Source organism: Falco biarmicus, chromosome 3 (genome assembly GCF_023638135.1).
Source record: "Falco biarmicus isolate bFalBia1 chromosome 3, bFalBia1.pri, whole genome shotgun sequence".
Classification (NCBI taxonomy): Eukaryota; Metazoa; Chordata; class Aves; order Falconiformes; family Falconidae; genus Falco; species Falco biarmicus.
The window spans coordinates 91765531-91783587 of NC_079290.1; the positions used below are offsets into that span (position 1 = coordinate 91765531).

The following is an 18057-nucleotide window of genomic DNA, read 5'->3' on the forward strand; positions in this document are numbered from 1 at the left end:
TATAAAAAGCAGGAATAATGGCAGATGCAGACAGTTCATTTCCTCCCACTGTCAAATTTCTGAGTTTAGTCTGGTGGGATGCTACTAGCAGTGATGATGAACATTACAAAGCTTGTCTGTATTTAGCCCACTCAGTCACTGCTTGGCCAGGCTCCGGTTGATTTCAGTGGGAGTCTGCATGAGAATGTGCAAGTCCTGCCTCCCCAGAAATGGGAATTCCTCACCAAAGTATTCTGTTAGATAGCCTGAGCAGGTGTATTGAATTGCTGGCTCACTTGCAGTACACTAATTAGCAGCTCTGACACAGTAAGCTGAACAACTTCAATCCTGAATGCAGAAAGCGAAGCACTTAGATTTGTGGGAAGAGGTTTATTTCAGAGAGGTGCTGAAGTTTGTATGAAAATACAGAACTTAAGACATACACCTTAGCAAAAATTACCCAATGAGAACAAGAACCATCTCTAAATGTGCTTTTAATATGTGGATTTGAATGTGTTAGACATTATGTATGTTGCTGCACTTATTTTTCTTCTTGTGTAGGCAGGCACGAGTCTTACCTACATTGTACTTTGTCTAATTCATACCCATGCAAAACATGGACCAAGTAGGAGTAAATCAAGTTGATTGCACCTCTTGTTTTAGATATATGAATAACTATTCCGGATGTAAAGCAGCTGAAAACAATACTCTTTTTACCTAATATTTGCATGTCTGCTAACGTGAAGGATCGCAAATTTCACACAGTTCCTACACAATAATAATTGCACATGGTAAATGTCCCGTTACTCATGTAGCTGGTCATTTTTGTGTGCAATTACCAGAATTGCATGCTCAGTTCCAGTAACCATGTGCACAAAAATAGGCTACAACAACCTTCTTAGGATTGTTAATAACATGGTCCAAAGTCTCAGTCTTTATTTCTGTGTTGGTTTATGCTGGTTTTGTAAGAGAACTGAGCTAGGAATGAGTTTGGTTGTTGACTATTCAAGCAAAAGGAGGCATACATCTACATGTACTGCTGAGGCTGCTGGACTGCAGAATTTCTGCATTGACCTGCATATGGTTTAAATACTGAACTTGGTATAATGAGCTAATGGGCCAGAAGAGAGAGAATGCACACAGTCACCAGCTGTAGTGCATGGTTCAAAAAGGAACAAGAAGCTTCTGAACTTCTGCATTTAAAATACACGCATTTTGAGCCAGCAGTGTCATAATGAGGGGTAAGTCTTTCCCATAAGCGATTCAAAATCAGGCAGCAGTAGTTCAGAGACTTAATTGGCATTTCTCTTTTTTGCATATCACTGTTCTCATCAGTTCTAATACACGTTTTTTTCCCACCTCTACAAACTTCTTTGCCTTAAAGGACTCGTGAAGGAAATAATTAAAAAGTACACAGAGGAAAACTGTCTGAGCAGAAGGGGCAGAAATCCAAGGTGGTTTAGGGAGGTGCCCCAAACACTCTTTTGGATGATTATTAATTTTTTTCTTACTATTATTTTATGACGCTGTTTATGTTTAATTACTCATGTTTTCCTAACCTGTGTGACAGGCATAATTTGAAGAGCAATAGTAGTGATCAAGCTGTGGAAGTGCCAGCTGCTGCCTACGTGCTCAAGCAAGCATAGAGCAGTCAGTGTCAGGAGACAGTGCTGTCTCTTGATTAGATCTGAACTTCTTTTTCATGTTGATGAAAATGATCCTGACTGTTATTATTTAAATATAAATGATGCCAAAAGTTACTATGAAAAGTCAGAGCTCTCTCAGTTCAGTGCCTGTACAGAATAGCAAGTTTATGGGACTTACTGCAGTATATGCTGTTTAAAATATGTACTGGTTTAGTTTAAAAAGATGCCATTGGTTTATTTGGGTCTTTTTAGTTAACTGCCAGACAGCCCATCTAGGTTAATATGATTTTTTTTTTAATATCAGTGAACGATTTCAGTCTTTATAGTTTCAAATCAAACCCAAGACCACAGAAATTTGCAATTCTGCCATATACCATGTGCTAGTGTACTGTGAAGCTTATTTAGAAACTTTTGTATGTAGTATGTATGTAGTAGTATGTATGTATTGTAGTAGTAGTATGACTTTTATGTAGTATAGGTGTTTTCTGGTTACTAAAGCTTTTGGTTGTTTCATGCTTCCGTTGCATACTACTGCAGTGAGATGTTGTGGGTAGCACTGTTGAACAGGTAGTACATCCCCAGAACATGAAGCTTTTTCTCATACTTTTCAAATAGTAAGTGAAGATTTAATTATATAATTTGTGGATACCTTGGCAAAAGTTTATGAAGTGTTGAGAAACTTCTGTGGTACATTTGAATGCTTTTATATTCCTTTTTAAAAAAAAAAATATGCATGGGATGATGCACTTCTAAAAGGTTTTTATGATGTCTCATGTCTTTTGGAGTAAAAATTAAATCAGGGGAAAGAAGAGCATTCTACTGCAGGGTCCTTCCTTGCAAATGACGGAGTGAATCCTTACCTGAATGGCAGTGAAGTGAAATAAATCGGCTTGTTCTGTGTTTCCAAACTTTGCAGTCTTGTAGTTAATATCATATTATCCTTTTTTTCATTTTCATTTGTTTTTATAAAGCAGAAAGCTCTGGGATCCTGCTTTTTTTTTAATTACACAAATCTCAACTTCTTTACATGTTTTTGCCCTGGTGTTTTATGTGTAGAGCAAATCTTTGAAAAGACAAAAATTAAGTCTTTAGAGCACAAAAGACAATAAACTCATTAGTTCTTTGACTCCCAAGTCAATAGTAGGGGCCTGGAGAGGAAAAGTTGAGCAAGTGATGATAATTTTTTAATATTACTAGGGTAAGTATTTGATTTTTATGTGAAAGAAGCTGTAAAAGAAAATCCAGGGGCATAAATAGAAGTGAAACTTTAGGCATGCAAGAAATACGTGATCACGTAAGTCACCTGTTGCATCAAGGTGCATTATGTCCACTTATCCTTGGAGCAGTTTGCTGCTGGAGTTTGCTCACTACAATTCAACAGCAAGGACTTGTTCAGGGCAAATTATGGTGGATGCACAGTGATGTGAATGCTTCTACTGTTTTATCTGTAGTGAGCTATATATCGGAGGGAAGTGGTGGGATACAGCCTGGCTTCTCTTCTTGCTCCTCCCTCTCATTCCAAGGTGTTGGTCAAGTCCCTAAATCATCCTGCCTCCCAGCTTTGTACAATGGGGATGACAGTGCTTTCTTGCCATTGTAATGTCATTACTATTGCTTAATTATATAACATCTGTATCTTTCTTCTCTGATGGTACTTCACAGTCATTGTAGTGCTGCTGTGAAGCAGTTCTATTTTGCCTAAATGGTATTACGTCTAGTTGAAGTCTCGCTCAGATTACAAGCAGAATGAAGTTGCCAAGACATTTATCTCGCTTTGTTCAGCTGCATTTTAGATTCTCAGTAGATACATGACAATTCTGTGATTCGTGGGTTTATGTGTTCGTATGTATTGCCTGTTACATTGGAATACATGAAACAAAATAAAGGAAGCCATAAGGTTTATTGGTGACCTGCGCTGGAAGAAAGATGTGAGCTGTGGATGAATTATAACAGAATATTCCAGGAGGTGCTATTTGACAGATTTTCAGAGAACAGGCTGCCATTTCTGTGTTTGCACAATGTATGATGGGACCCTTACCTGGTGTCTCTGCCCTGCCAAAACATGAATGAAAAGTAGGATTGCTTGTCTGAAGACAAGCTCTGTCTTTCATATCGAAACTTGGCAACAGATGATTCCTGTGTGAATGGTCTCAAGAGACACTTTCCTTGTAAAGGAAATCAAGTGATGGATGAGGCATCTTGCATTTTAAACATTATACAGGTGAAAGCATTGGAGTACTGTGAGCCCACGCCAACTGCTGTGTATGTCTGAGTACTTTGCTTGCATTTTGATTGTGGAACAAAAGGAGGTTTGGTAAGTAGGGCAAGACCATTAGCAAATGCTGGCTGTTTTCGTTCTGCAATGGTCTGTCAGATTTGACTGCTGCGGGGTGAAATAATGAAGAATTTTTTTAGTACCAGATCAGAAAATCCTTTCTTGTTTAATTGAAAGCATTTAAGAGCAGAAGGTCATTGAGAGTACAGATTTCAAGAAGTGGTATTTGCATTTGGTGATGCCTTGGAAAGAAACAGAGCGTATTATGCACATTTTTAAAGTACATATGGTGAACGCACTGCCAAACCTGTGGAATTTTATAGGTAGCTACTGTGAACAGTAATAGCAGTAAATGAATCTGCTTTTTACTCCTACTGAAACTGGCACTGTAATCTTTAGGAGATCTTTTTGCTTTTTTAAAACTTATTTCAACATAGTTTCAGCCCTGTCAGCAAACCTCTGCTGTGTTAGTGGTAAGATAAATTGTCTCCCAAACCCTACAATATTCTACACAAAATTCAGAACCTGAGTGAAGAGAAAGCTGGCACTGGTATGTGATGGAGTACCACTAGAAGAGAAAAAGGAACATGTCTGTGAGAATACCTGGGAGAGAAATGGAAACATATTAAAGTGAAAAGATCACCACGGCAGAAATGAGGTCAAAGAGAACAAAATCTCAGTGTGAACTGGCATATTTTGAGGGTGAAGGAGAGATGTGGAGATAAGGCCAGGTTTAAGGGGGTGTTTGTAAGGAACAGGAGGATGATGCTCAAAAGAGAAATGGGAGGAGCTTGAGTGAAAGAGAGAGATTGGGAGAGATGTCAAATTAGGAAAGAAAAATGTCTTAAAATAAAAAGAGATAAATGGGACTTTACAGGGAAATAAATTAGCCAAAACTGGCAAAGACTTTAACAAGAAAAGTGAGGGAAATCAAATACCACAGAAAGGGTAGAATGAAAGAGAACAGAATACTGATCTTTAAAAAAAAATAAAATAGTTGTATTAATTTTACTGATTTCTTGGAAGATTTTGTGGTGGGTTGGGTGTCTGCTCTGAGAGAAAGTGAAAGATAGAATAGGAAAAACTACGATATTTTTTTTTCCAGGCTTCCCTGTGCAGGAAATGTAATAGGAAGTTATTTTTATTAACCAAGATCAGAGAACATGCAACAACAAACTACCAAGAATGATGTGGAAAATCCGGTTATTTTTCCAGTTAGACCAGAAGAACCTGTGGCCATTGACCAGCAGGAGCCTAGAGGTCAGACTATTAAGCAGCAGGATCAGTGAACTGAATGGCTATTGGAATCTGTGTGTCTTTAAATACACACCAACCAATTTACATTGCAGACAAAAAAATCTTGAACGCCACGTAGCTGACATTATTAGCCATTCATTAATTGCTTTGCAGCCTGTTTCATCTACCTAATCAATACAAAGAGTGGACTTGTTTGCAAATGTGAAACCAATTGATTTTATGGAGATACACTGCTCGCTGAGCAGTATTTTTCCATCAAGACAGTCAGGTTACACTAGCCACCAAAAAAAGATGATGCAGAAGATCCAGAACAGTGAGACCCTTGGACAGACAGAGAACAGTGTATTTTGCAAAGTGTTTTGGAAGCTGTCAGGTGGAATGGACCCCTCGGTTCAGTGTAGCCATGCTGCTGAGTGTGCTGGGAGGGCTTCATCCTTTCAAAAGCTGTGAGATGCTGTGGCCATAGCCAGCTCACATCCCTAGCCCACTTGCAAGGGACAGTGAGACGAGGGAGTGGGGAGCACAGTGCCTTTATTTGTAGCAATAGCAAGCTTTTCATCTGTAAAGGAAATACTTAGCTGGCTACCTTGCCTGGACTTACCAGTGACCAGTGTTTTATCTTAGCAGTCTTGGTTGAACACGCATGCAGAATAGAAACACATTTGTTTATGGGCAGGAAATGCATAAGACTTTTAATGGAAAAGCGTGAGCATTAAATGCGACCCGCTTTATTGTATGCCAGTACCTGCAAAGGGTTATTCTTTGTAGTGTCCTACTTGGACTCAAGCACTAAAGCTTTCATCAAAGTAAATCTGATTATTTTGCACATGGTTTTCCTGAAAGGATGTTATGATTTTCTAGATGTTTGGTGGCTGGTGATAAATTAGGCTTTTATGATGTCATGTGAAAGGCCACTGCTTGGACTTCCTTCTCTATCAAACATGCTGGAGAATACATTTGGGACGTACTCAGAATCAGAAATTATCCTACCTTGGTTTATTTTAACCGTTTGTGGACCACTGCTTGCTTTGTAACTAGAGGTGTTCAGGCAAGGATAGCTTCACTTTTGCAGACAGGGGCCCCCTGGTACCCCAGCCTGAGTCCCCTCCGTATACTGTGTTTGATGTGGAATTATTTTTTTCTTTTGGTAACAAAGCCTCAGCTCATGAGCTCCTTTCACAGCTTAAATTCTGTCTGTATATTGTGTCTTGAAAAGGGTTTTCCAATTAGATGGGGGTTTTAGTGAGAAACTGGAATGCAGTGAGGGGTAGGGGGGCAGGTGATACATCTCATAAATTAGGTCAGGTTTATGACCACGTAGAGGGAGGCTGCTTCTAAAAAAAACAGCCAGCAGTAAAAGGCAGTACGTAACTGCTTTCTCCAGAGAAGTGGCAGCTGTCTTCTTCATCCCCCATAGTGCAGCAAGGGAGTATTTCACAACTGTTTTTCCAACAATGAGAAATGGCTAACCACCCTCCACGCTAACTCTCTCGTACTGGTTAATCCATAGAGGGGAGGAAGACAGGAAAATTATCCCCTCTCTGTCCTTCCCCCTACCCCAGTCTTGCCACAAGTTTAGGGGGACAAAGGTCCATGCATCAATATAACAGGTAAGGGAGGGAGTATCATCTCTCCTGCCCAACCTGTCACAGCCAAGCCTTCAGAGTAGTGACATGAGCACTGAACACAGGGCAAAGACAGCAATGGCTGTTACAGGTGGGATAGAATTTTCCAGAGACATGCTGTTTAGATAAAAAATGACTTTTTGAGTAAATTATTATTTTCATTAGGGCAAATATAACAGCACACCCTTCCAAAAAAAGTTGTAGTATCTTTTTAATGTTAACATAACAAATGCCTTGATTTTTTCAGAGATGTGAATATCCATAGGGATAGTAAAATCACCACAAACAATGTGTCTTGTACAAGATAAAGAATTCATCCTATGGAGTAGTAATATCCCCCTCATCATAGACCTGCATTCATTAAATTGCTGATTAATGCTCTAAAGGTAGGTAAATAACTATAGGTAGAATACAAGATCACTGTCCTAATGTTTATCGTTTTGTTGCTTATCATTTGGTACTTCACTAGCAATGATTACTAAAGCTATTAACGTTTCCAATATAAGTTGTTATAAATTAAGTAGTTTTTAATGGAAGAAGAGAAGAAACTAGTAGCCTTGCGGCACAGATTTCTGGGGTTATCAGTTTTCCTATTCATCTTGACATGGCAGTCAGTGAAGACAGCTAAACCTAGGGGCTATATTCCATTTCCAGTAAGAAATGCAGCCATTACTGCACAATAAACCCTCCTGAAATCAAACAGCTTCACAAAGTGATTTCCTGATCTTTGCAGAAAATGTGAAGAGTAGGGAGTGATGACAAAAATCATCAGAGTGGATTAAAAAAAAATGTGAGAATTGCATTTATTAATTTTTAAAGGTACCATGCCTTTGCCTAAATAATACATACTCTGTGTGGCAATAAAACCATGTAGGATGAAGCCATGATTATGTTACTCTTCTCCCTGCAAAATTGCTGTCAGAGTAGAGAACAGGCCACAGTAAAGCAAGAAGCAAACACATTTAATTGTGAACAAAAGCAGGACTTGGAGGTACCAGTGAAAAGAGAAGGAACCTGTTCTTTTCCTATACTGCTGCTGATCTCCACCCCTATGGGAGAGGTTCATCCCTCAAAGGGTCTTGTTTTTTGGTGGTGTGAAGGTGACACATGAGCATTCCCTCTACCAGGGAGCCTGAAGAAATATGCTCATATACAACCTCCCCAAAACCTCTGCTATAAAGAGAAAACGCACAAATGCTTCTAACCTCTGTTGCGCAAAATCCAGGTTATTCAGATGCCTCTTTCTTTTAGCTGTAAGCATGCAAGGTCCGCTCACACATCATTTCCTATCGCAGCCAGGCTACAGGGGCAATGATGGCCAGCGGGAGTAGTACCACCTTTAGCCAGCATTTGCAAAGAGCAATTCTGTTTTGCTCAAAGAGCTGGAAAAGCTTAGTTTTCTTCTAGTAATATATAGCATTTAAGTATTAGTTTGCATTTTAGCAAACATGCTAAAGATTTTTGGCTGCAATGTGTGCATTTGGATGACTGGGTATGCCATAACAGCATTTATGTGTCTGACACTAATACCTTAACTATCGTAATTATGGTCTGTACATGGTGAATGGAGTGGGTTTGATCTTACTCCTTTCCTCCAGAAGTTCCCTGCTTTTTCAGCAGAGGTGTTCCTGTAAACTAGAAGTGATCTCACCATTCGGCAGCCTCTTAAGCATTTTGCTGAGCTGTGAGCTGAGGTTACAATTCCACTTGCATCCAAGCTGGGGAACACCTCCCAGGTCTTCCTTGGAGCGCAGAATGGGCCTGGGGGCGAGCGGGGAGGGAGGGGCGCACCTGCCCCGCCAGCTGTGGGGTGTTGCTGTTTGCAGCAGCGGGGCTTTCCCTGCTGCGGGGGGGGGGGGCACCCTTCAGCCCACCTCACACAGGGGATCCTGGAAAGCAGCCGTGGCCGTGCCCGACGTGCAGCGGGATGCCCTGGCGCTGAGCTGCGCCGATCCCCGATCCCCGTGCGGGATGGCTCCTGACGAGCCAGCTCAGCTCCGGATCCAAAGTGAGTGAAATTCAGCACTGGCTTCAGGGATATCGGGCTGTAATTCGGGAGGAATTTTATCTGGCTCGAGGGACAGCACTGGCCAAGACGTTTTCTCAGGCTTCACTTGGCAAGTGGACAGATCTGAGTAATGCTCGGCCCCGCCGAGGGGCTCTCGCGCCTGCGGCTCGGCCGGCGCCCGCAGTGTGGCTGGGGCCTGCACATGCTCCCTCGCCTCCGTCAGCCGCAGCACCGGCTCCGGCCGGGCCATTAGGCTCTGCCAGCCCACGCCCGAGGCACCCAGGGCCAGACCCCCTGGCTTCACCGCTCTATCAGCCATGTCAGCGGGGCTGCCAGGGCCAGAGCGCACCGGCTTCCCTGGACCGGGGCATTGTTCCCGGCCTCCAGCCACCGCGTGGCCCCGCTGGCGGACAATCCCGCCCGTCCCCAGCTTCCTGAGCAGACCAGACAGCTTTGCTGTTTTCCTCACGTCTCTTATCACCCCGTCACTGGAAGAGAGGTCTGGCTTTGGCTTCGGTTTGGGCTGATAGGCAGCAGCAAAGCGGGAAAGGTGCAGGGGAGGAAGGGGAAGAGGAGGAGGAGGGAGAGGAGAAGAGCTCCATTACTGTTATTATCACCCTGATGTTTATTGCTGCTCCGAGTTCACGTGCCTTAACCCTTTGGAAGCTGGTCAAATTAAAGATTATCAAACCGGTAAGATAAAGCTGCTGCTCTAACACACATGGTTCCTGGCAGAAAAGCGAAGGCAGTGCTCAGGTCGTGTTGACCGGGCGGCTTGTGTGATGCCTTGTCGCTGGAGCACAGCGTGGAGCATGAGGTAAGACCTTACCCCAGAGATGCCCAGCACTCACAGCCTGCCAAGGTCCATCAGAGGCACAGGGGCTCAGCACCGCGCAGAACCAGCCCTTGCCTCAAGCTCTTCTTCCTCCTCCCCTTCCCCCTCAGCATGGTGTTTAGTAAAAATGGAGCTTTCTGAACAAGGAGAAGATTTGCATAGGAAAACATGCTAGAGGAAACAAACATTATGCCTCTTATTTTAAATGGCATTTAGTTATACGTGAGTTTCAGCCTATTGATTCCTTTTGCCTTTTCCTGTGGTTCTTTGCAAACAATGCTGTCTTTCTGCAAAAGACTGCTGACCCAAGAGTGGAAAGTGGTCTGTTCATGCTGCATTAAAACAAATTTAGATCAGGAACCAAATTCACTGGCATTCTTCTATTCCCTTGGTACCCTAACTGTTCCACAACTTTTGCTTTTCTAAGAACAGTGGAAAGAAAAAATGAAAACCGAGCGACGACACATTATGGCTCATCTTAAATTCCTGAAGATGTTTACTGCATTCATTGTTAGACTTGCACTTTGCTCATTGATATGTTTTATCTTCAGTCTCCTCATATTTACTATGGAGATAGGAGTCTCTTTCTTTATAATTATACTGGTTTTTTCCCTGTTACTATAGATATTCTAACAAACACTATCCTTTTCAAAGAAATGAAGCCACTGCTCTCTGCCTCATGGATCTCCAGAAGTACTTACAGAGCAGTGCACAGCATATGCAGTGCTTATTACTGTGACTCCTTCTGGGGTTTGATCTGAGCTTAGCTGAACCATGCATTGAATTCTGCACCAGCAAGTTGCACATTTACAGGCTCTGCAGCTCTGATTTAGTGAGACCTTACTGCTTTTCTTAAAGGAATGCACAGGGAATGGCTTGGCTGAAGTCACAGAAACTGCTCTCCAACATTGCATCTGGGTTAAGACACAGTGTCGCCAGGCCTGGTGGCAAGTGTGGGAGAACACTAGGGAATGGGAAATAAGGGTGATGGTAGAAGAACTGCCTAGTGCAGTCTCCTGATTATTTACAACAAACAAAGACTGTTCTCCCAGCAATGAGCTGCAGCAGATACTCCTATGTACTGTGGGGCTGACGTTACTTACTGAGATGTGCTACGTGAGCCCTCATTAAAAACTGCTATTAAAAATGCTCCCAAAAGTGCACAAAAGGGGAGAATATTTCATAAGATAAACTTTGATATATACATTGCTGAAGTAAAACTTTTTAGCACGGCCTGTAGCAATAGGACAAGGGGTAATGACTTTAAACTAAAAGAGGGTAGATTTAGACTAGATATAAGGAAGAAATTTTTGTACAGTGAGGGTGGTGAAACATTGGAACAGGTTGCCCAGAGAAGTGGTAGATGCCCCATCCCTGGAAACATTCAAGGCCAGGTTGGACAGGGCTCTGAGCAACCTGATCTAGTTGAAGGTGTCCCCGCTCATTGCAGGAGGGGTTGGACTAGGTGGCCTTTAAAGGTCCCTTCCAACTGAAACTATTCTATGATAATGGTGAAAACACAATGCTGCAAGCTAATGTTGTCTCATCAAGTAGCTATGTTTATTAATTTTTCTTTTAATGAGGTGAGTTAAAGCTGAAAGGTGACAGTTTTAAGAAGGAAACAAGTAAAATAAAACACAAGCAGGGTTTGCAGGAAGGTTGGCCCCTAGACTCTTGAAAAAAATTCTTAAGCAAAAGAGTGCAAGACTAAACACGCAAGCCAAAGCCTCCACCAGGCTGGGTCTCTGCTCTTTGCTTATGGGAGCTCTGATGTAACAAATCATCTTCCAAGCAGTCGTGCTGATGGTGAACGTAACCCTGGCCGCTTTTCAGACGCAGTAAAACTGTTGTGTGCTTAGATCAAGTCTGTTTATTTTTAGAGGTAAAGCCTTGTCTCTGCTGCAGAGCGGAGCTGGGCACAATTCCATCGCAGGTGTTTTGCTGAGGACTTGATCTCAGTTTTATTCTGGTGTAAGAGAGCAATAGCTGGCGCTCAGCGTTGGCTTCAATGAAGGCAAATTTTAAAGGGAATCAGCTGAGCTGTAGTAATAAAGGAAGCCTTGGCCTTCTTTCAGGCCACACTGTCTCCTTTTTCTCACATTGTCTTGAGGCTTTAAATTTTTGGTTAAAGTTAATTGAATGAGACAGTGATACATTGCACAGTGAAACCAGATCAATCACTGTGCAAGTCAAAATAGGAGTTGTGATGACACTCTGAACAAGAGCTTGGGAAATGTGATATTTACATTAAAATATTTTACATTTTTGTCTCATGGTTTAAACACCAAATTTAAAAATGCCTTACTACATTGCATAACAGTACTGCTTATCTGTATGTATTTGTGTGCATGCATTTAGACAATAAAACTGAATAATCATAAAATCAGATTTAGTAATAATGGGGCATTTTCTACACAGTTATGCAGACTTACTTACAGAAAAGGTAAAACGGAAAAAACTCAGATCAGATAAATTCATTCTTCTCTCAGAGGCACTCATGTGACAGTGAGGTGCATATAAAGCTGTAGGAGAGTTTACTATCAAACCGAGTGGCAACAGAGAATCTGACTGCTGTCTTTTCCATCTTCCTTCCCTTTAAATATTTACCTGGATGATGTTTCTGACTCTTAGCTTGCAGGTAAAACTTGTCATTGCTATTCACTTATGTTAGCGATATTTACATGGAAAATAAGGGCTTGTTCCTCCCAAAATGGATAACTAAAAGCAAAGACATAATTTTATGCTCATGATCCGAGTACTGTACAAACAACAGAAAGCCTTAATCAGTGTTTTCAGGTTTGCAGACTCTCAGCTCAGTATCTAAATCCTCAGGGTTTTCAGAGTCAAAGAGCTTTGTTTTCCTGTCCGTATGTAAAACACAATGCCACAGAAAAAGTTATCCTGCAGGAACACAAAACATGAAGTGGTGTCATTTCATCAGGTGCCTTTCCATCAGGAACAGGGATACTGGGCAGAAAATGTTCAGCAGCAGCAGTTGTTTTTCAAGAACACACCTCCATCTCACCCACTCACCCCCTCCACCCCCAAAAAAAAAATCCAGGATTTCCCCAGTGGAACCTCACCTTTTCCTTCTTTGCTTTCTGATCTAGTTGTACCTCCAGAAAGTGAAGCCCCAACACTGAAAAATCAATACACTTTTGATGATTGGCATGCCACAGGTTTTTGGGGGGTTGTGGTTATTTTGTGGATTTTTTCCTTTTGGAAGCCTGACAGATGCATCTCTGGTTTCAGTGAAAGACTTAAATAACATAAATAAGCAGTCATTCTGTTCCAAGAGAAGCTTTTTTTAATATTCTTATTTTATTGTAATTACCTTATTGTTTTCATATTATGAGCTACTTGTAGAAAAATACAGGAAACATGACTGCAATACAATCCTTTAATCAGGAATAGCTTTGTTCCAGTCATAATTTTCATTCAGTGTTGAAACTTTGACTAATAAGAACATAATCAAACTGTGAATGTAGATGTAATATAGTGTTAATATTATGGTTTCATTTGATCTCTGTACCTAATAACTTCTATAAGAAAACCTTCTAAAAAGTGCCTAGGAGACATTCTGTCATAATGCTTTTTTCAAGTAAATCTATCTACAAAGTAGTGTTTCTCAAAAGTACACAAACTTCTTCAGGAGAGCCATTTACAATTTTTTAACCTAAGTCAGCTGGGGAATTTGTATTATCATATATATTAAATCTTTTTTTTTCCTCACAGATTATGCCATAATACCTTTACTGCATCATTGTTAAAGCATGTGAATTTTTAAAGGACAAATACTTTGTTTTATACTTAAATGGATTTAATACACTAGTTGTCTGTGTTATCTCTGTATAATCCAGCACTGCAAGGAACTTCACTTTTACTGATTTGCAACTCCCCCCCAACCTTATTGTGGCCTATTCATCAGCTGAGTGTTTATGTTTTTGAATGAAGGGCTGGAATTAGGTAAAGTATTTTTTTAGATAAACTGTTTTAACAAAAAGCATTTGTCCAAGAAAGTTAAAAGACTGCTCCCAAGCTGTTTGAAAGCAGAATGCAGCTACGTACAGCAGGCGATGGCAATTCATTCTGTTCTTCCCGGTCCATTTCTTTTTTAAATGGGAAGCCAGTATCCTAGATAAGGCTCCGTTTCAAAGGATGTTTTTGATACAAAGATTGTGAATGTAAAGGTATTATTTACGCAGCATTTAGAAAAATGAAACTAAGTTTTACAATATGGCTTTCATGACTTAAAACTAGGTGGTATTAAAACCCTTCACTTACAGCTAATGGCTTGAATTAGGACTGAATAAAAGGCAGTTGTTTTTATACTGAAATTACTATTTTAAGAAGGATTTCCTTGTTTCCAGGCACATATATACACACGTATATAATGTAAATTATACCAAACTCCAGATAAAAGGCATACCTCCGTGAGCACATTAGGGTCTGATCCAAATTTTATCAAAGTTAGTGGGCATCTTTCCCATTTCAAACCAGATTTTGCAATCCATATTCACACGACCCTCCAGGGGATCCCTCAAGTTGATGCGGTTTTGCATGAGTTGGCCTCAAATGTCTGCTGCAGTTTCTAAAAACCCATTATAGGGCTGCAGTAGGAAATCATTTAGTCTAATTTAAGGAAATCACGGCATTTTTTATTTTCATATCATTTTGTTCTGATCCATCTGTTTACTCTTTTCTGAAGGCAGGCTGAAATGTTTTTAGCCTAAAGACTGAACCAGTAAAAATGCTGCCTGGAATAGTCTCGGCAGACGTGTTTGTTCCACATCCCCTTCTTCAGTGCAATGTTTCCTTTGGTGGATTTCCTCTGCTCCTGGAAGCGAGCTGTCTAGCTTTCTGGAGCACAATTATGAGGAAGAATTTCCTACACTTTACTGCACAGGATGAGGTGATTTTGGAAGTTAACATGACCTGAACCACAGATGCATGAAAGATAGCATCTGAAAAAATGTAGTGTGCAGCAGTACAGTTAAAAAAAAACCTACAGCCAGAAAATGCTCGTTAGCCCCACCGCTGGTCAGAGAGTGGAAGAGGGAGAAGAAAGGCAGTCCTTGCGTGTTTCTGGAAAGCCTGCTGTGTTACCACCATAAAGCCAAATGCAAGAGCAGAATTCAGCCTTAGCCTTGTTGTTCTGTAACAAAGTTGGGTTTGTTTTGTTTTCTTTAAACCTGGAGAGATATAATTTTAGTATTTAGTGCTACAGAGAAACGAAGCTTGTGAGGAGAGATATTTTATTAAACCAACACACACAGCTGGAAAAAGCTATTTATACAGAGTATTTGAACTTTAAAGGAAAATGCACCAGTTTTTTTCATTCAGTTAGAAATGCAGTCAAAGGAGCTTTTCTCTTTGCTTAATTTTGTTACGTTATTTTTGGTGGCTGGTTGTGGGATTGTTTTGGTGTGGTAGCACTTTTAAGCATATTCACAGTAAGGTGAATATGACCAAAGTCTTGGTTTCTCTAACCGTTTCAAGATAATTTCTTTTCATTTATGAGATATTTAGTCTTTTCTTTGCATATGGATGCTCAAAATACTCTAGAAAAAAAGATGTAGGTGTGCAAAAGCTGGATATTTACTACTGTTGCATATAGTTGCCCATATTCATAACAATCTTTCAGCAGCATCTGTCTGTGATCACATTTTTATTTGAAAGAGACTAGTTGTCATGTTTTCTTTGTGATTTACATTATTTAAACAAATGGGGGGAAAAAGAATTTGAAACAGCTCATTCAATAGCGTGACTAAGACATATGACAACTTCTTACAAAATGTTCACCATTATATGGCCATAAGGCTGGAGTTCAAACACCATGTGCACGCAAAAACAAAGAATAACTCTTTTGGTCTGAAATAGCCTGGTGAAAGGATGCTGCCTCCTGGTGATTTATAGGCATATGAGCTTCCACTAAAATTGCATCTTAAAGAGAAACATTTTGTCCTTGGAAGAGTCCCACGGTGGCCCTGGCTGTGCTTGGCTCACAGGGAAGCGCAAGCAATGGGGAAGCCATCAAGGTGGGGAAGGTGGACGCTTGTCTCACAACACCTCTCTCTTCTTTTCCGCAGGATTTTCTGCAAGGGGACTGTACCAAAGCCAGACAAAAGCTGAACTGGAAACCAAGAGTCACATTTGATGTGAGTGGCCTTTCTGGCATGCTCTGTACCTGCTGGGTGTTCATGACCTCTAAAAGCAATCCACGGGGAGGAGAAGGGACGGGGGAACCTCTGTGTGGGGTGACTCGGGCACACCAAGAAATCCCATTTTTGGTGACACTGCCGGGGTTCTTGCTTTGACAACAGCAGCCACCATGGCACTGATGGGCACCCCAGGTGCACAGCAGCGTGCTGACACACACACTGAGGCCAGGGCCACTGCAGGAAGAGCCCAGCAAAGCCCCGTCCCCTCCCTGTCCTGTAGTGGGGGGCCAGGGGGTTCATTGTGCTCCAGGATGCTCCCGACGTGCAGACTGTTCATCCCCTGCACTAGGGCCCTCATCTGCTTCTCTTCTTCCTTGCAGGAGCTGGTGAGGGAGATGGTGGATGCCGATGTGGAGCTCATGAAGAACAACCCTAACGCCTGAGGCCCAGCTGGCATCACAGGACCTGTGGCAGGGGCGCACCCCACAGCCAGCACCGCCATGAGCCACCAGGGTGGCCACCCCTCTTTGTGATGGTTTTATTGCTGGCCTGCCTGTGTGTGAAAGGCCAGTTTTAACCCCCCCTGCACACCCTCCGAGTGCCTCTGGCCCCACACATCACCCCAGGGTCAGCCCTGCCTGGGCTGACTCCAGCTCCCGCCATTAACTGGGGAAGGGTCACCTCCCTCTCCCAATACTGTACCTGAAGTACCCATCAGCCAGCAAGCCCACTGCTTTCCTTTTTTAATTAAACCTCATCTTTCTGTTACCTAGGACCTCCAGCACATTTTTAGTACTTTTTCCCATTTGCAAAACAAAAGCATCCCCTGCCCTCCACCCCCAACCTCCCCACTCCTCTAGCAACAACAGCAGCAAACCTCTGGCACTAAAGTGGGCTCGACATCCCTCTGGCCCTTGCCTCACGGCTTCCCCTTTTCTGCCTTTCCTGAACACTCCTTGTTTTTCTTTCCTGCAGCCTTACCTCCACCCCAGCGGCCCATTTCCACCACTTGAACTTTGTAAAAGTTTGGATAACTTGATATAACTTACAGTGAAATCGCCTTTTGACCATGCCGAATTAATTCCTAATTGCTGGAATCGCTTTCAAACCAGTCAGAAGGGGCTTGTAAGCGTTTTTCAGATCTTCATTTCAGAGTGTGCATGAGTCACAGAAAGCCTTTTTGTCCGGCACCTTCTCCATCTGGGGGTTTAGGGTGTTTTGGGGTTTTGCCCCCTCCCAGAATCAACCCATTCCCCTTCCATCCTCTTCCTGCTTACTATAATTAGACCTCAGACAGGAGCTTGAACCATCTCAAACGATGACTTAAGAAATAAAAACAAAATAAATAAAAAAGCTTTAAAAAACCAGAAACTTCAAGGTGAGTAAATATTTTTGTGCTTCTCATGCCAAGGTACCTGGGTTATCCAGAGGTCGTCGAGCCCATACATTTCCCGTTGGTTTAGGATCTTCCACCCACCAATTACTCCCATCATTTTAGCTTTATGCCTCTAGATGAGCAAAGGGCAAGATACACGGAGGGAGAGGAGATACACAGGAGATACGCCTTGTCCGAGTGCACCTCCTGCTTTTTTAGTATGTGTTGGGAGGGTCACCCCTGTTAAAAGGAACGGGGCGGGGGGTGGGGAGCTGGGGGCAGCGGCTGCGGCTGTGCCCGGGAGCGGCTCCGCGATGGAAGTGCTGCCGGGGGAGCGGACGGGAGCAGCCTGCGAGGAACCAGGCTGCCGGAGAGAGGGGGCTCTTTGTACGCCTGGCGTGACAGGCTGCCTTTGCCAGAGGTGCAGTGGAAAATGCGCGGCGCGGAGGGGCGCGGAGCGCTGCGCACACGGGCAGCCGGAGCAGCCGCTTCCTTCGGGGCTGCCCGCGGGAGCCCCGGCACACGGGGAAAGGGGAACGTGGGAGCCCGGCCGCCGCTTGGCACCCCCTCGGCAGGTGCACCGGGCCCGCGCCCTCGCAGCGTGAGGAGGGGGAGCCGTGGAGAGGGGGAGATGTCCCTGCTGCAGGCGCTCCTAGCGCGCTCCACGCGTGTGAGGCTCTCCAGACCCCACGCACAGTCTCGGCGGCGCCTCGGGACTCCCCCGGCACAAACCAGCGCCGAGGAGGTGGCGGAGGCCCCGTCCGTGGAGAGGCGTGGAGCTGCCCGCGGCGCGGGGGACGCGTGGCGACAGGCACACGTTGCCGTTCGCCCCCCGCGTGTGCGCCTCCACGCGTGGGTACAGTTACACAGAGCCTGCTGGGGTGCTTCTCCCCTCG

General features: G+C 43.1%; 1 protein-coding gene across 2 annotated transcripts in view; it reads left to right on the forward strand.

The window, feature by feature from the left end:
• Positions 1-16641, forward strand: part of GMDS (GDP-mannose 4,6-dehydratase) — a 426920-nt gene extending 410279 nt beyond the window's left edge. For both annotated transcript variants that reach the window (XM_056331388.1, XM_056331389.1), the window contains 2 exons: positions 15715-15783; positions 16167-16641. In XM_056331388.1, coding sequence (XP_056187363.1) covers positions 15715-15783; positions 16167-16229 — 132 coding nt within the window. In that variant the 3' untranslated portion in view covers positions 16230-16641. The remainder of the gene's footprint in view (positions 1-15714; positions 15784-16166) is intronic.
• Positions 16642-18057: the final 1416 nt, after the last annotated feature.